This window comes from Brachyhypopomus gauderio, unplaced genomic scaffold (genome assembly GCF_052324685.1).
Source record: "Brachyhypopomus gauderio isolate BG-103 unplaced genomic scaffold, BGAUD_0.2 sc45, whole genome shotgun sequence".
In the NCBI taxonomy this organism is placed as follows: domain Eukaryota; kingdom Metazoa; phylum Chordata; class Actinopteri; order Gymnotiformes; family Hypopomidae; genus Brachyhypopomus; species Brachyhypopomus gauderio.
This window is the reverse complement of record NW_027506871.1, coordinates 2,665,106-2,684,036: the sequence shown is the minus strand read 5'-3', so window position 1 is coordinate 2,684,036 and position 18,931 is coordinate 2,665,106. Positions and strand designations below refer to the sequence as shown.

The window sequence follows — 18,931 nt, the reverse complement described above, 5'->3', positions numbered from 1 at the left end:
GTATATGTGTGTGTATGAGTGTTTGTGTATATATATCTGTGTGTGTGTGATTATGTGTGTGTATGAGTGTATGTATATAAGTGTGTGTATATGTGTATATATATGTCTGTGTGCATGTGTGTCTGTATATATGTGTGTGTATGAGTATGTATATGTGTGTGTATGTGTATATATGTGTGTCTGTGTGCATGAGCGTGTGTCTGTGTGTGTATATATGTGTGTGTGTGTGTGTGTGTGTATGTGTGTGGTGTTCTGCCAAATAACTGCATCAAAACCACAACTCTTGAAGTTTCATAACTCTACCAACAGATGGAGCCAAACCCACAGCTACAATTCACTGTCCACTAGCACACCTTCCAGTTAAGGACAGTCTTCACACAGCAAATGAACCATATGTTCCCCTCTGTGTGTGTGTGCGTGAGTGTATATGTGTGCGCAAGTGTGTGTATGTGAGCGTGCGTGAGTGTGTGTATGTGAGCGTGTGTGTGCACAACAGAGACAAAGTTCTTTCCTCTCACTGTTCATAATGTAACTCCACTTTGAAAGGAGAAGTGCATGTACTCACACCCCCCCCCCCCCCCCCCACACACACACACACACACACACACCATAAATAAAGGCTTGTCCATCTTGGTATACATTTCCTCTTTATTTGGCTGCACATGGGCAGTTTGTTCAGTAACAGCATCAAGAAACAAGTAAACAGTTAAAACAGCCTAAAATGAAGCTCTGCCCATCCAGTGCAGTACCATCTGTCAGCCAATCAGTGAACAGATAACCAGTTGATCAGCCGGCTGAAGCCTGGTCTCCACACTCCACACCAACAGCTGGTGCAGACCACCTGGGTGGAGGTGTGTGTGTATGTGTGGAGAACAGACAGCAACTCTCCGAGATAAGGTGGCGAGAGACAGGGTTCTGATATCAGACCAGCATTAGACAACTCACACACACACACACACACACACCATGCACACACCTGATCTCCAATCAGAACTGTATCTCTTAACCACTGTGTGCGAGTGTGAATGTGTGTGTGTGTGTGTGTGTGTATGCAGCAGGACATATGGCAGAGTGCTTCAGAGGTTCAGCTTCCTGAGGTAAGCAGTCATGTCAAAGACGAGAGGGTTCACCTTTCCTCCGTGTGCGTCTTTCACACCCTTGGCTATGATCAGAGCTGAGAAACACAGACAGAGCGATAGAAGGGTTATGTCTAAACCTAAATGTAAGGGTTAGGTTTAGGGTTAAAGGTGTGTGCTCACATGTACGCATGTGTGTATGTATGTGTGTCAGCATGCGTGTATGCATGCACATGCATCTGACCTTTGCACGTTTTGCCCACGGTGAAAGAGTAGGGATGAGGGTCGTGTTCTGATGTCTTCATTTTGAGGTCCATGGTGTTCTGGCCGTCCACGTGCAGGGCGTCTCTCAGCACTGTGCACTTCTTCCCCCCTATGGTCACGCCACCGGCAAACAGTTTGCTGCGATCTGTGTCACACAGAGCCTTCACTTCCGCTGCCTGGGCAAGAACAGTACGGGAGAGGAGATCACATCTCTGCACACACTGTAGTCCAACCCCCTCACACACGCTGTAACATGCTGGTGGATTTTTGGAATGCAGTACCCCAACCAACACACCCACATTCCAGCTGTGGATCTGATCGTGTGTCATCATGTTTGAAGGGAGCTGTTTTACGTAAATCACCCTCCAAAACACAAACATGTGCAATACACACACACACACGAATATCAGTGTTTCTGGACACACATCTGCTTTTCAGATTTTTGACAATACAGTTATACATTTCAGTGTCACTTAGAGAGAGCACTGTAGCCACTGTGGTCATCGAGCCAGTTATACTGTACCACTGCACGGAGCTGCACTCTGTAGCACACACACACACACACACACACACACACACACACACACACACTAACATGCTGTGCAATACAGGTCAACAATGCTGCAGTGAATGTACCTGTACTAAGAGCTTGTGCAGATGCAGTTATGTGACACGCTCTACGCTGCATTTGTGAGCATGAGTGCATGTGTGTGTGCACACGAGTGTGTGTGAGTGTGTGTACATGAGAGTAAGAATCTTTCCATTCTTGGTAGTTTTTGTTCAGTGTGTCACATGAATACAAGCACACAACATGTTCCTCGCTGTGACCACAGCACCACCGTCTCTGCTGTCACTAGTGACTTAGAGCAGGTTCAGCAAGTATCTGACCACCACCACCTGACCACACCCTCCTTCTCCTGGAACTTGCTCTAGGTAAGTAATACAAAATGCCTGGGGTCTTAAACTCAAATAATTAATGAGGTGATCAATGCATGTAATCGGTGAAATGTGAAGTGCTTGTGGGCGCGAGGCGGCCTGTGGGCGTGAAGGCGGAAGTGAGTCGACAGTACCCTTCACTTCCTCCATCGCGAGCGCGACTTTAATTCGCATGACCAAATAAGGAGCGTTACAGAGCTCGCGCGCTATGAAGGAAATCACTCAAATTTGGTCGAGCTGCAACTACAGATCACGGCGTTTAGAGAAAAAACACAAAACAAACTCCGGCACAAACTCCGGAACATTATAGCAGCACCCCATTTTCACAAATCAAAGTTTTGACTACTTATATTCGACCCTATGATGATTATACAGATGTCACTGTACAGGCAGCATGAACACCTAAACACGACGTGAACATGCTGATACTTTCTAAATAATCCCTTCTCCAGCGCACCTACACTTTCTCCATGCTTCTTCAACTTTCTGCCCTTCAAATGTATTTCAGGACAACATAAAGGTAATAAAGTCCTGTAAGTGCAGCTGTGGCTGAAGCAGGATCAGGCGTGATGGAGACAACAGCGTGTGTGCGGGACACCGGCACTGCCACACACACCCCACACACACACACACACCCCACACTCTCATTAAACACCAACGTTATTAGTACCGTGATGTTTTTCAGGAACCCGTTTGGCGAAGACGCCCACACGGACTCCTGTCCACTTGTGTGTCCGACAATAACGGCTTCGTCCACCCAGTCGCCGCCAGTAAGATTGGTGATGTAGCTATCCCAACTCATCTTGAGCTTTAAAAACTTGGAGACAAGACACAATTGAACAAACATGAGTAAATACACTGTATTTACATGTATAAATACTTGCATTTCACTATCTGGAAAAAATATCTAATTATGGTTAGCTATACTAAACACTAATACAAAATTAGTATCTACAGGTAAACATTCCCCGAGTGAAAGCTACTCTGAAGCCATAAGCGAGAGAGCTGCAAAATGTGTAAGGAAAGTGTCGCGTGCTACCTGTTGTCGGTCACCGGTGACTTTAGCAAAGCTGCAATGCAAAGTGAATACAAGGAAGTCCACGAGACTTTATATTGCCTGCGCAGACCCGCGCGCCCTACCCGCGGGTCACTTCCGCAAAGAAAAAGACAATGAGGAAATTGCAGAGGATGAGAATGAAACCAGAATGTAGTGACAAGAGAAAAGGAGGAGAGATTTTTTTATTTCCTTGCACAGTACAAAGTTTTAGATGCGCTCTCTCTCTCTCTCTCTCTCTCACACACACACACACACACACACACACATTTTATAGTTAATTCCTACATTGCTTCTGGTAGCCCTAAGTTGAAGTAATGGCCCACCATGCTAAATTCCTAAAACCATGTGGTAACACAAGGTGAGGTTTCTTTGGCCATATATCTGGGAGCTCTTGGGCCACAGCTACAGAAGAGCTATCAGACCTAGTGTGTGTGTGTGTGTGTGTGTGTGTGTGTGTGTGTGTGACTTCTACATTTGTGTGTTGTGTGTCTGATGTGTATGTGTGGTGTGTGCACATGTGTACTATATATGTGGCATATGTGGGATGTTTGTGTATGTGGTGTGTGTGTGTAGTATGTGAATGGTGTATGTGTATGTTGTGTGTGGTGTATGTGAATGGTCTATGTGATATATGTGTGTAGTATGTAGGAATGAATGAATGTTCGATTTATATAGCGCCTTTCAAGATTGCTTTACAGTTTTTAACACGGGTTTAACACTGTCTTACACTGGCGAGAAGCAGTAGCCAATCACACACAGCGTACTCTCTACCGGAGCCCACAGCCCCCTGGGGGACTGAATGGGGTGCAGGAAGGGGAGAGAGAACAGACCCTAGTGGCAGAGCACCATCCACCACTGGGCACACAAGCACACACACACATTCATGCACACACACACACTCACACAACTGTTTTACTGAACATGCAGGGACACAGTAAGTAAGTTTTCACAGACAGAATCACAAAGTGCTTTACAATGATGGAGATTAATAGAAGACAATCGTATAGTGAGAGAGTTATTGTTAATGAAATACATAATATTAAATAAAATAAGTGAGCAAGTTAACACAATATACACTGAAATAACAGCATTATTTGAATGCCTGCTTAAAAAAGTGTGTCTTTAGTTGTTTCCACAGAGTCAGCTGTCCTCAAAGCCATGGGCAGAGTGTTCCAGAGATTGGGTGCTATGACCTCGAAGGCCTGATCACCTTGTGTTTTATGCTGGGTGCGTGGCACGATCAAGAGGTTGGCTTCAGAAGACCTTAGTACCCTCAGAGGTGCATAGCAGTGTCGGAGGTCACCAAGGTAGCGTGGTGCTTGACCCCTTAATGATTTAAAAGTAAGAAAACAATCTTAAAATGAACTCTCTGTTCCACCGGCAGCCAGTGAAGCACAAATAACAGTGGTGAGGTATGAGAATGTCCCCCAGACTTGGTGAGCAACCTTGCTGCTGCGTTCTGAACAGCCTGGAGGCGTCCCCGAGCACGGACACTAATAGATGTAAATAGAGAGTTACAGTAGTCGTGTCTCGAGGTAATAAAAGCGTGCACCAGCATCTCCAGCTCCTTAAGGGAGACCACTCACCTCAGGACAGCGGAGAAGATCATCGGGTCTTCTCTTCCACCTATCCAGGACCTCACACCAGTGCGCCGCATATCCCGTTCACTCAACATCATCGGTGACCCCTCACATTTCTGCACTTCTACACTTGTACACTAGATCCTTGTTGGCTCACTCTCGCCACGGACTTTGGTGAATCCTGGAATGCCATCTGTCATATTCTTGAAGTCTTCTCTCAACCCTGGTTACTGGAATCTATTGCAATGCACTACTGTCAGGATGTTCAAATAGGAATCTAAATAAACTTCAAATAGTTCAAAATGCTGCAGCCAGGGTTCTGACCAGAACTAGAAAATTTCAGCATATCAGTCCAGTCCTATCAGCCCTGCATTGGCTCCCAGTTAAATTCCGTATTGACTTTAAAATTCTTTTATTAACTTATAAAGCATTGCACGGGCTTGCTCCTGAGTACCTTCAGGAACTTATTTCCTATTACGAACCCCCACGCCCACTAAGATCACAGGGTGCTGGTCTTTTATTAGTTCCAAAAATTAATAAGGTAACAGCAGGGGGAAGAGCCTTTTCTTGTAAGGCCCCCCAGCTTTGGAATAATCTTCCTAAATGTGTCCGGGACTCCGACACAGTCACAATCTTTAAGTCTAGGTTGAAAACCCACTTATTTAGTTTAGCGTTTGATAATCAATATCCCCCCTTAGATAAAAGTACAGATCCAGGGGTTCATAGACGAAGGGTTTTATGGTAGACTGGGGCGCTGGTGCTGTCATCCTGTCACTGCTCGTGGTCACTCAAGTTTGTTGACAGTGCAGTGGACGGATGCCATTGTCTCAGAATGCCCCCAAGCCTATGTTACCTTCTGGTTCTGCCTTTTTAGCTAGGCTATAATAATTTAACTAAATGCCGGAGTTGCTGCCACACTCCAGAAATGTTTATAATTTCACCTGTCCTGTACATGTCCTCATACAGAGCTAGTTTTCCCTGTTTCATTTCTCTACATGGCTGCCCACCTGCTTGAGGAATAATGAGATGAGGAGACCAGCGATCCATCCTGAGCCAGCCACCTCCTGCCTAACCGGATGCATACATCATGATGGACATTATTACATATTTTTTCTTTTCTTTCTCTTCTTTCTGTCTAAATTGTTGTTGTTGTCATGGTGACCGGTGTCGGCCAGAGGAGGATGGGTTCCCCCCCTGAGTCTTGGTTCCTCTCAAGGTTTCTTCCTCATGCAAAAAACTAGGGAGTTTTTCCTTGCCACTGTCGCCTTTGGCTTGCTCACTGGGGGCTAGGACTCGGCACTTGTCAATCAATCAATCAAAGTTTATTTGTATAGCGCTTTTCACAACACATGTTGTCACAAAGTGCCTTACAGGATTTAAAAGGTTAACAATACTACGGGTCCAGAACCCTAATGAGCAAGCCAAGGGCGACAGTGGCGAGGAAAAACTCCCTAAGATAGTGGGGAATAGGAAGAAACCTCGGGAGAACCAAGACTCAAAAGGGAACCCATCCTCCATTGGGCGGCCCGTTAACACACAGATTACACAAAATACAGACAAATACACAAGTCACACACAAATCACACAATCAGACTAAGTAAAGGTAAAAATGAAAGTTCTGGGTTATGATATTGTCACTGTAAATGTCTGTTGATGAACGCCAGGCTTTCATTCCGTGTCGGAGCAGCGATGCTGGTATTGTAGGCTCCGACTGCAATGTTACTCTCCAGATGAACCTCGGAGAAAAGATACGAGATGTAGTAAATATGTAACAGATTAATCAAAGGCCAAACTAAACAGATGAGTCTTTAATCGAGTTTTAAACATTGAGACTGTGTCTGAGTCCCGAATAGAGGCAGGAAGATTATTCCACAATTGTGGAGCTTTAAAAGAAAAGGCTCTTCCACCTGCTGTGATCTTTTTGATCCTAGGAACAGTTAATAACCCTGCGTCCTGCGAGCGAAGTGAACGCGCTGGGTTATATTGTTCAATAAGTTCACTAAGATAGTCTGGAGCTAAGCCATGCAGCGTTTTATATGTTAATAAAAGTATTTTATAGTCAATACGGAATCTAATTGGCAGCCAGTGTAATGACGATAGTACGGGACTAATGTGATCAAACTTTTTAGTTTTTGTTAAAACTCGTGCTGCTGTGTTCTGAACCAGCTGGAGTTTGTTTATCGATTTACCAGAACATCCAGCTAGGAGACTGTTGCAATAATCTAAAAGCTGTAAAGCTGCTTTGTGACAACAACTGTTGTAAAAAGCGCTATATAAATAAAATTTGATTGATTGATTGATTGATATTGTTACATTTAATTTAATCTAATTTATTTTTCTTTCTTATATATCCAATTCTCAATTCTCGTACACTGTGCGAGCCTACATGCCATGAAATTTTGTTCTGCGTACACCCGTGTACAATGAATGACAATAAAGATTGTCTAACTCTAAGTCTAAGTTTGCTGATGTTCCTTAAACGATAAAAACTAGACTTGATCAACAGGTTAATGTGGGAGTCAAACATAAGGGATTTATCAAATAAGACACCCAGATTTTGTACAGTGGGGCTCACTGCAGAGGAGAGTGGGCCTAGGCTCTTGATAATAGCAGGAGTCACTCCATCAGGTGCAGTAACTAGTGCCTCAGTTTCAGCAGCATTTAGTTGGAGTGAGTTACAGGAGGCCCAGTCCCTGATTGCATTAACACACTGTATGAGTCTATCAAGGCTAATTGTCTCACCCGGAACAAAGGACACATACAACTGAATGTCATCAGCAAAATGATGGTATGAGATCTTAAAACTCCTAATTAGCTGGCCCAGGGGCAATAGATATAATGAAAAAAAGCAATGGCCCCAAAACTGATCCCTGGGGAACCCCAAAGTACAGAGGGGTTGCGTGCGACCTATTATCATTGGAGGACACTGAGAAACTCCTCCCCTCAAGATAAGAGTTAAACCATTTGAGGGCTGGTCCAGTGATTCCAACCCAGTCCCTTAGCCTGTCAATCAGTATGGCATGATTGACTGTGTCGAAAACAGGACTGAGGTCAAGCAAAACAAGCACAGAGGATTTTCCAGCATCAGCAGCCATCAGTAAATCATTTTGAACATTATCAAGTAGACTCTGTAGAGTGCTGCTTTAAAATCCTGACTGGAAGTTGTTGCACACCTCATATTTGTCCAGGGTGGAAATCAGCTGATTCGTCACTACTTTCTCCAGGATTCTGGCTATGAAGGGTAAATTTGAGATCGGTCTATAATTACTGAGGACTGTTGGGTCAAGGTTAGGCTTTTTCAGGATAGGTGTAACAATAGCATGTTTAAAATGTAAAAAAAAGATGTAACACAACCACTTGACAATGAAGAGTTCACTATAGCTAAAATAGATTAATCGATACTGTGAAATAGTCTTAAAACAGAATGTGATGGTATTATGTCAAGAGAGCTGGTGGAAGTCTTCAATGACCTGATCACATCTAGTAAGTCTTGAAGTACAACAGGTTTAAAAACATCCAAAAAGGGATGAACCTGGTAAGTTTTGAGAAGCTTTAACCTCATCAACAAAGAAATTGAAAAGGTTGTTACACTCAGTTTCTGATAAGCAAGGGGTACTAAATGGGGGGAGGAAACAATATTGCTGACAATGTTAAATAAAAGCTTAGGTTTTCTCTTGGACACAGTCACACACATCAAGTTTCAAGTTTCAAGTTTATTTAATTTATATAGCACTTTAAAACACAAGTGTTACCCAAAGTGCTTCACATAAAACATCAATAAAAAGAACTAATAAAACAGAATAAAATAGACAGTGTGCGTGCACATATATATACATATACATACATACATACATACACACATACATATACACACATATACACATACACATATACACATACACACACACACACATGTATCTAACAATAATAAAGTAAAAAAATACCATATCACATCCACACAACATAACAATTTAGACAGCTCAGCTACAATCATAAGCCACAGAGTAAAAATATGTCTTTAATTTAGTTTTAAAACAAGTGACTGATGATGCTCCTCTAATATCAACTGGCAGACTGTTCCACAATTTTGGTGCTGCAATAGAAAAGGCTCGATCCCCTTTCCGCTTAAGTCTAGACCAAGGAACAGACAGCAGCAACTGTGACGATGATCTTAGAGCTCTAGGGGTCTCGTAATAACAGAGCATATCTTTAATGTAAGAGGGAGCCAGGTCGTTTAAGCCTTTAAAAACCAACAATAAAACCTTGTACTGTATGCTAGTCTTGCTAATATTGCTAATATTGGAGAAATGTGATCTCTCTTCTTACACACATGGACTGCCAAATTACCTGACCTCCATGTTTTTGGACTGTGGGAGAAAACCAGAGACCCCAGAGGAAACCTACATTGACAACATGGAAACTCCACTCAGATAGGGACTTGAACCCAAGACTCCAGTGCTGAGAGGCAAACGTGCTAACCACCAAGCCAAGTGTGTGTGTGAGTAGTATGTATGTGTAGTAAGTGTGTGGTACATGTGGTATGTGTGTAGTAGGTATACTATATTGCCAAAAGTATTTGCTCACCTTCCTTGACTTACATATGAGCTTAAGTGACATCCCATTCCTAATCCATAGAATTCAATATGATGTTGCAGATAGAACAGCTTCAACTCTTCTGGGAAGGCTGTACACAAGGTTTAGGAGTGTGTTTATGGGGAGTTTTGTCTATTCTTCCAAAAAGTCAGATTACAGATTACCTACCACTTCGTAGCTGAGTTGCTGTCGTTCCCAAACACTTCCATTTTCTCATAATACAGCTGACAGTTGACTGTGGAATATTTAGGAGTGAGGAAATTTCATGACTGAATTTGTTGCACAGGTGGCATCCTATCACAGTTCCACACTGGAATTCACTGAGCTCATGAGAGCGACCCATTCTTTCACAAATGTTTGTAAAAACAGTCTGCATGCCTAGGTGCTTAATTTTATACACCTGTGGCCATGGAAGTTGAACACCTGATTCCAATTTACATTTACATTTACAATTTACGGCATTTAGCAGACGCTCTTATCCAGAGCGACTTACAAAGTGCTTTGCTTCTGATCACAGAATACATCATAGGAAATAGTACAGATAGGCCAGAATTCAAGACACCATTGAGTCAGACTACTACTAAACTGCAGGAGTCAGTATCATTACCTAGTGTTTTGCAAGTTAGACATTTGCCAAGAAGTACAAATAACCATAGACAGACATACAATTTAAGAACAACGGCAAGTGGTATCAGCTGAGTTAGTGCTCTGGTAAGAACTCAACAAACAGGTGAGTCTTCAGTCTACGCTTGAAGATAGCAATAGACTCTGCAGTCCATCCGATCATTAGGATGGTTGAGCGAATACTTTTGGCAATATAGTGTACGTTTAGTAAGTGTATCGTGTATGTATTGTGTAGTGTGTGTTTGGAATATGTGGTATGTCTGTATGTGTACATCTGTCCCCACTCTAATACACCTGTTCACACTGTTCGACACCTGCCCCTCTCCTTAGGATTTAGTTGATCACCATTTCTGTTTCCCCAAAAATCTGTCTATATTAAGGTCAATATTAAGGCTTATATTAAAGGCTAGGGTTTGGAGTGTGTTCGGAAAGTGTAACGTGTATGGTGTGTACCTGGAGTGTAAAATGTGTTTAGTGTGTATTTGTTGTGAAGCATGTTTGGGGCGTATGATTACAGGTGTGTGTTTGGAGAGTTTTTGATGTGTTTGGAGTGTGCTTGCGAGTATGAGGAGTTTTTGGTGTGTCTTTGGAGTGTGTTTTGGGAGTATGATGAATGTTTGGTGTATGTAATGTTGGGGGCATGTGAGGTGGTAGGAATGTGTTTGGTGTATGTTTGGAGAGTGATGTGTATTTGGTGTGTGGAACGTGTTTGGGGTGTGATGTATGATGTGTGTTTGAAGCATGTTTGGTGAGTGTCGTATTTGGGGCATATTTGGTGTGTGGAACGTGTTTGGGGTGTGATGTATGATGTGTGGTTGAAGCATGTTTGGTGAGTGTCGTATTTGGGGCATATTTGGTGTGTGGAACGTGTTTGGGGTGTGATGTATGATGTGTGGTTGAAGCATGTTTGGTGAGTGTCGTATTTGGGGCATATTTGGTGTGTGGAACGTGTTTGGGGTGTGATGTATGATGTGTGGTTGAAGCATGTTTGGTGAGTGTCGTATTTGGGGCTTATTTGGTTGTGGAATGTGTTTGGCGCATGTTTGGGGCGTGTCATGTATGTTTGTATGGATGTTTTAGAAGTGTAGCAGTGACCTTGGCATGTTTGCTCAGAGATTGAGGGGGTACAGGAATGGGGATAGCTGAAACACAGTTAAACACAGCACTGTGAATGTGTGTAGGACTCATTTAGTTATGTGAAGTAGGATTTCAGAGACAGGAGATATTATCTCTGTCTCTCATCTGATGCAGTAAAAGATTATGTGTGCCCTGCTCCAAGAAGAATTTGTCATTTTTCATGTTGGTCATATAATTGAAATTTGGGATTACATTTCATGTTTTTTATGTGAAAATGTCATAAGTTTCTCTCTCTCTCTCTCACACACACACACACACACACACACACACACACCCATAAAGAAAGATCCATAAATGTCCCTAAATGTGTCACTGCCAAAAGATGGATTTAAACTAAAGACAACTTAAAAGATTTTTGTTAAAAAGGTCTGAGAAAAAATGATCAGTTACGAAGAGAGAGAGAGAGAGAGAGAGAGAGAGAGAGAGAGCGAGAGAGAGAGAGAGAGAGATAACGTTCTGCTCAACTCAACCACAACATCCTGTTTGCCAAAATAAAGCCTGAGTGAGGAGATCGGAAGAGAAACAACGTTGGGCGTTAAACTCATGGGCCTATTCATACTGAAATGGAGAGAGAGAGAGAGGGAGAGAGAGAGAGAGAGGGAGAGAGAGAGAGAGAGGGAGAGAGAGAGAGAGAGGGAGAGAGAAAACTTTTGACCTGAGCAGGTCAGCACAACTGTTGATCTGATTGGTCAGCACAATGGAAATGTGTGCCAGTGGGCCAGTTTCACTTTGACCAATCAGAGGGCACTATGTGACACCAAAAGATGGTCCAATCAGATGGTGCCATATGAGACTGAGAGCAGGAAGAGGAAGTGCATATGTTGGGTTACATGAAATGTGCAGTGCTTGTGACTCTAAAGATGAAGTCTCAGAGTACAGAGAACAGCACTAACCAGCTCCACCCACCTCCACAGGCCAGCATTACCAAGCTCCACCCACCTCCACAGGCCAGCATTACCAAGCTCCACCCACCTCCACAGGCCAGCATTACCAAGCTCCACCCACCTCTACAGGCCAGCATTGCCAAGCTCCACCCACTTCCACAGGCCAGCATTGCCAAGCTCCACCCACTTCCACAGGCCAGCATTGCCAAGCTCCACCCACCTCCACAGGCCAACATTGCAAAGCTCCACCCACCACCACAGGCCAGCATTGCCAAGCTCCACCCACCACCATGGGCCAGCATTAGCAAGCTCCACCCACCACCACAGGCCAGCATTGCCAAGCTCCACCCACCACCATGGGCCAGAATTAGCAAGCTCCTCCTCCAGCTGTGTCCTGTATGATTACAGTGTGGACCCTGTAGGTGAGTTACACACACACTCTGTGGACTGTGTGGACACACTGTGTTCTCAAATGTCACAGCTTTTATCTCTGAAAGGTCTGAAGTAACATGTACAGACAAGCAGTTCAGCTACTTGCGCTATGAGGAAGAGAACACAGAAGACACAGAAGAAGATCTGCGTCACTCTCGTTCATTTGATTCAGTGATCAAGAGAATGACTCAATAATTTCACCACAATGTGAACACATGAGATTATTCTGCTGTAATATTTAAAAATTATTTCACATTCTTCACCTACAAGAATCCACCTCTGTCCAATATTAACAGCTGATACAACACAGCTGTGCCACGTGTGCATGAACTCACCTGTACACGTGTGTGTTAACGTATGGGGCAGCAACGTGCTTGTGATTCCATCGGTTTAGTTGGTGATCCACTGCTTCTGTCTGGAAGGGTGCATGTATGTGCCTGTGTGCAGGGTGACATTCCAGACTTACATGTGATCACTTGCTGACTAATGAAGAGAATTCACGCCTTTAGGGTATAAACACAGAAGACACAGACACACAGCCTTCAGGGTCATTTAAATGCCTGCGTTACTGTGTGTATAAGATATATGAAGTATATAGAGTGTGTGTAAGATATATAGTAAAGGAATATCATTAGAACAAAGATTAAAACACTCATTCCCCTAAGTGTATTTTATTAAGGGCTCAAATGGATACAGGATTACATCACTAAAATAATACCTCACATTGGTGTTGTACACCAAACACCAAGACGTGTGTTTCCAAGTAAATGTGTCCACTCACTCAGTTTGCTTTTATCATATTATATTGTAGGGTCAGGGTTAGGGGTCAGGGGTAGGGGTCAGGGGTAGGGGTCAGCGTTAGCCATAGTATATTATAGCTAAAGTATAGTAGAACTCTAGTTGTTGAGGCAACACACACTCTCTCCTCTCTCTCACTTTCTCTCTCTCTCTCTCTCTCTCTCTCTCTCTCTCTCTCTCTCTCTCTCTCTCTCTCTCTCTCTCTCACACACACACACACACACACAACCATGTGAGAGCTGTCCTGATATTTTCAGGTTCTCTGTCTGAACTCATATTCCACTACACACAACCTCTGTGCGTTGTTCCGTAGTGAAGTTTTGACTTCCTGAGTCAAACAGGAAGTGGTGCAACAGTCTTTGAGGCACCATCTTAAAACTGCTCATCTCCCTCCATCTGCCCCACCATTTTCTCCATCAGCCCCACCATTTTCTCCATCTGCTCCACCATTTTCTCCATCTGCTATCTGCCTCTACATCTTCACTCTGCTGCATGCATACACAAGATTTCCTCTGGCAATACAGTTAACACATTTAATACTGTTTAATTTACAAATCACTCAGATATTTCCATATTAGGCAAACGAGAGAGAGAGAGAGAGAGAGAGAGATACACAGAGTGAGAGAGAGAGATACACAGAGTGAGAGAGACTCAGAGATACACAGAGTGAGAGAGAGTGAGAGAGACTCAGAGATACACAGAGTGAGAGAGACTCAGAGATACACAGAGTGAGAGAGAGATGCCGAACTTGTGTGGGTGTCTGTGTAGTGAAGTCGTGAAGACACTGCAAGATACTTCAATATAGTCAGTGTAGCACAAGCAGCTTCCTGCAAGACTTGCAGGGGAAATTCTTGAGTATAAGAAAGTGTGGGAGGTCTGTAGTACAGAAACGCTCCCTCTGCTGGATGGCTGAAGCATTACACTGTGCTCTGTGTTTTTTTCAGAGATAAACACAAAAACTGTCAGAACATAAACAAGACAACAATAAACCCACAAGCACAATCTTGTGCATGTACAAGCACATAAACATTTGTTGGTAAAACTGATTTAGAGTAAAAAACGTTCTTTCCTGTTTGTACTTTTATGTTTATTCATGTATTTTTGTTTGTGTATTTGTATATGTGTATCAGGTATTTGTGTATTTGTATATGTGTTTTCTGTGTCTGTGTATTTCTACTTTTTTCTACTTCTATTTTTCAGTTTTAAAACTGAATTCCACAAACAGATGAGGGTTGTGATACAGATTAGGGTTGTATTGTGTTTAGTGGTCAGACACCGATACGAAAGATCAGTATTTTTCTTAATACTTTTGAGATATTTAAAATATCCTATTTCTTCATATTTACTTCATATATGCTTCTTCATACATGTGAAGATCAGTCAGAATTAATCTCTTTTACACTCATCTCACTGGTGCTTAGTGCAGTTCTGGTATTAAAAGATAATAATTCTCTTCTCGCTCTGGTAGTTTGTCGTGTGAATATTTCGCAGGTCCGTTACACCCTCGTTTTCTAACCGCGTACCCTCACCGTGAAGGACAGACCTGTCGTGACCTATACACCTCCAAAGAACACAACACGGAAACGGGCAGCCGGACGGAGTCGGGTTTGGGTTTTCTGGTGTAGGAGGACGGAGCGACAGGTCTGCAGGACACAGGGTGAGCCATAAACACGTCGAGTTTTGCAGTTTGTCCTTATAATATGTATAAAGTGCACATTTAAACACCTCTGATAGACTATTGCTGTGCTTTAAGTTTCATTTTGAGAAAACGTCCCAAACGACGTTGGTTAAAACCTGTCAAACTACTGGTGTGTAACCGTATGAAGGCCAGTTCAACCCGCCCTTCCCCGTGATTCCTACTGCGGAAAGTATTTTCGAAAAATAAAACCTGTTATATACGATATATACGACAACACAACGGTCTGTGCAGCATAGGTGGTCTTGTTGCCTTTTATATTAATCGATTTCAATAGTTTCACTTTCACTTCTATGTGTTACCACCAGATGGCGTCGTCTAACACCCAGCCGCTTGTATCTGCCAGTGTTGGGTAGCTAGCAGCCATGAGCTCCACTTCAGCTGGCCATGGAGAACCACGACGACGGGAACCGTGTGTGCGCGAGAGATGAGGAGAGGACAGGAGAAGGGTGCAGATGGGGCAGAAGGGGCACCGGAATCCACGGTGTTCCTGTGCTTGTTTTTCCTACAGAGCTGGTGTTTTACTCCAATCAGCACAGCACACAACGTAGAGTTCTCACCCTCTACAACCCCTGCAACTTTCCCCTGCACTTTAAGAGTGAGGAAGTGTGTGTGTGTGTGTGTGTGTGTGTGTATTTGTATGTATGTATGTATGTATGTGAATACGTGAGTATGTGTGTATGTGTGTGCATACGTGAATGAGTGAGTGTGTGTGTGTGTGTGTGTGTTTGTGTATTTGTATGTATGTATGTGAATATGTGTGTGTGTGCGCGTGTGTGTGTGTGTGTGTGTGTGTGTGTGTGTGTGTGTGTGTGTGTGTGTGTGTGTGTGTGTGTGTGTGTGTGTGGGGCCAGTGTTTTGAGAGAGCAGAACTGAATAAAAGTGATGTAATTCTAAAGGTAATTATGAGATTATGAGGGAATGGTTATTTTGAAATTATAAGAGGAAATCCAGATTAACCTCCTTTTATTGCTGCAAAACAGAAGTAATATACAAATGAACATTAATCTCTAATATAGTGTTTCTCTCTCTCTGTCAGTTCTGGGTACTGCTCCCTCCCTGTACTCCGTGGTGGAGGCTGTGGGAAGTGTAAGAGCTCGCTCTTGTGTAGATATGTGAGTCCAAACTGCCTCTCGAAGCACATTATAACTTTGTGGAACTATATATCCCAGCATTCCTCTGTTTGTGTGTAGCGTGATAAGACAGATGGATGTGAGCCAGCGGCACTGGGGCAGGAGGAATTGCTTCAGAGTGGATGTGTGGGGGGCTGAAGGGCAACAGGGTAGCAGGGAGGTACTGACAGAACTCAGAGAGGGGAGTGAGAGAGAAAGAGGGCAGGAGAATCCACAGCTCAGAGCAAGAACGGCCCTTGCGTTACCCAGCAGTACATCTCCAACATTCTACAACCACCCAAGAGGTGAGAGAGGGTGAGAGGGAGACATTGATCACATTGATGAGGGATCACATTGGTTATTTCTGTTTTGTCTTTATTCAGCGGAGAGTACCATCCAGTTCCTCATGTATGTTGTGATGGGTCTGGTGTGTGTCACAGTCTTAATGCTCCCCCTCCACAGTGAGCCCAGTGCCATGGTTCCATCTCATGCCCATGTCACGGTGATGCAGAAGCTGGTGTGTTCTTATGTGCTAGGTGAGATGTTCCATCCAGTGCAACACCTACAGATCACGGGGCTGCTGCATGAAACACTCCACCATGACAGTCACTCATGATTCTGATATTCACTTCTGTTTCTTCCCTCAGGGCTACTCACTGTGATGTTTCTTCACTAACAGGAGGCTGAATCATTTTAGGGGTAAGAACTAGTGTTTGGGGGTTTATGGTTAAGAGATTTTTAGGTAGGGGGTAAGAGTTACTAAGAGGGGGTTATGGGTTACTGAGTTAGTATTTATGGAGTTAGTAAGTTAGGAATGTAGGGAGTAAGTAAGTTAGGGTTTTAGTGAGTTAGTGAGCTAGGGGTTTAGGGAGTTAGTAAGTTAGGGTTTAGGAGTTCAGGGGTGTCTAACTGCGGCCCGAATTCCAGTTTTCATTGGTCCGCAGCAAATTCCATTGTAACTGGGTTAGGGTCAACTGGAGTCAACCGTATTGCATAAACTTCATTAATATTAAAGCAATAAATAAAGCAATTGTTTAATTATTATCTTATTAAAATTATTTTGGTTTATTAAAAGCCTTTCAAGAGTTTGTTTGTTCTATCTAATCAGTTCAGTTAATGAATTTAAAATGTATGTAGATTTCAGTTTTAAAAATAAACATGGTCTCAAAGCATTTTAGCAGGAAGCCTAACCCTAATTTTATCCCTAACCCTAGCTCTAATTTTAACCTCAGCCTCAGCTCTAGGGCCCTAATGAGCGAGGCAAAGATCTCTTGGGTATGAGGAAGAACCACGGGGAGAACTCCGATCAAAAATTGGCCAAATTCTTTGGGTAGCAAGACAAAGTAGGCCAGATGCCATGTTTGATGCTAGTCATTTGGCATCAAGCTTCAAAAATGCAACTGTGCAGACAATCCATGAAGCAAACAGAACAATATGTAAGCTTAAGTCCAAGAAAGTAGTTCTAAATTTCCAACACTTAGGCAGACAATGCACTCAAATTGAGTGTTCAGTGATGCCTCGTTTCAGATGGTGGCACTCAAGGAGGACATATGATTGTTCTAATGGGAGAAGATGGAAACTTTTCACCCCTTTCTTGGCAGTCAAGAGGATTGTGTGGAGCACACTTGCTGGTGAAACACTAGCACTCTCTGATGGAATTGATAATGCCATTTTCTTGGCCACTCTGTTCTCTGAACTAACTACTGGGGACACTGAACATGCTCCACCCATTATGTGTGTCACAGATAATCATTCACTTTCCGATGCGCTGAAGTCCACAAAGTCAGTCACTGAGAAACGGCTTCGTCTGGAGATAAGCAGCATCAAAGAACTCGTACAAACACAGAAGGTTGAACGTGTGCTGTGGCACAGTACAAAGGAACAGCTTGCAGACTGTCTTACCAAAAAGGGGGCATCACCTTACAAGTTGCTTCAAGCCCTGAGTGTCAGACAATGGAAACTTAAAATATATATAATTTTTGAAAAGACGTTATACCGTTATGCAAAGTTATATTTATTGTTTCAGTTTATTCCGTTGTTTAAATGGGTAAAAGGAGTCTGTTCTATCTGGATACACCTATTTTTTTTTTTTAAGTGAAGGAGTTTAAACTCCTAGTAAATAGACAGGCAATATTTGTTTATTCATATAACCTAACATTGTTTGTAACATGTTCAGTCTTAAAGGTTAGGGCCATTATTTAGAAGGAAGACTTTTAATATGAAGGGAGAAGGGGGAGGAGAGTTTGGTGGGCGGGAAAGGAGGAAGGATGTTGTTGAGGAGAAAAGAGTGAAATAAAGAGGTCGTTACTGAGTTTATGAAGTTCGTTTTTTTTGAGTAACAGACCCAACCACGTTTTGGCTACAGAAGAGACAGGCGTATGGAGAGACAGGCGTATGGAGAGACAGGCGTATGGAGAGACAGGCGTATGGAGAGACAGGCGTATGAAGCCTGCTAATCCCAGTCTAGATGGTCTAATACATTACACATACCATATGTGCCATGTTTGTCAATTGTGATTTTTTTCATGGCAAACAAAATTTGTCCTCTGCTTTTTACCCATCTGTGCAGTCAGAACACAAACACACACACTAGTGATTACTAGGGGGCTGTGGTGCACACGTGCCCAGAGCGGTGGACAGCCCTAGCCCAGCGCCCGGGGAGCAGTTGGGGTTAGGTGCCTTGCTCAAGGGCACCTCAGTCATGGCCTCAGGTCTGGAAATCGAACCCACGACCCTCCAAGA

The 18,931-nt window shown here is 43.2% G+C and overlaps 2 protein-coding genes across 16 annotated transcripts; one reads left to right on the top strand and one right to left on the bottom strand.

Annotated features, from left to right (window-relative positions):
• Positions 1–630: 630 nt before the first annotated feature.
• LOC143486762 (profilin-1-like) lies at positions 631–3,455 on the bottom strand. Its single transcript, XM_076986169.1, has 4 exons — positions 3,316–3,455; positions 2,947–3,093; positions 1,321–1,516; positions 631–1,174 (listed from the first exon to the last, which is right to left on the bottom strand). Exons 2-4 carry the CDS (start codon positions 3,076–3,078, stop codon positions 1,077–1,079), a joined length of 426 nt encoding a protein of 141 aa, XP_076842284.1. The 5' UTR covers positions 3,079–3,093; positions 3,316–3,455; the 3' UTR covers positions 631–1,076.
• Positions 3,456–14,780: 11,325 nt separating this feature from the next.
• Positions 14,781–18,630, top strand: LOC143486782 (motile sperm domain-containing protein 1-like). Of its 15 annotated transcripts, none has more exons than XR_013123670.1 (9): positions 14,791–15,038; positions 15,386–15,675; positions 16,117–16,192; positions 16,271–16,494; positions 16,573–16,725; positions 16,837–16,888; positions 17,422–17,625; positions 17,701–17,820; positions 17,935–18,506. XR_013123670.1 is itself a non-coding variant. In XM_076986216.1 (7 exons), exons 2-6 carry the CDS (start codon positions 15,465–15,467, stop codon positions 16,863–16,865), a joined length of 693 nt encoding a protein of 230 aa, XP_076842331.1. In that variant the 5' UTR covers positions 14,790–15,038; positions 15,386–15,464; the 3' UTR covers positions 16,866–16,888; positions 17,717–18,503. The 15 variants fall into 15 exon arrangements, 5 of the variants coding, with proteins under 5 accessions (XP_076842334.1, XP_076842333.1, XP_076842331.1 ...); XR_013123671.1 differs by having other exon boundaries at positions 17,717–17,820; positions 17,935–18,505; XR_013123674.1 differs by having other exon boundaries at positions 14,784–15,038; positions 16,652–16,725; positions 17,404–17,625; positions 17,701–18,621.
• Positions 18,631–18,931: the final 301 nt, after the last annotated feature.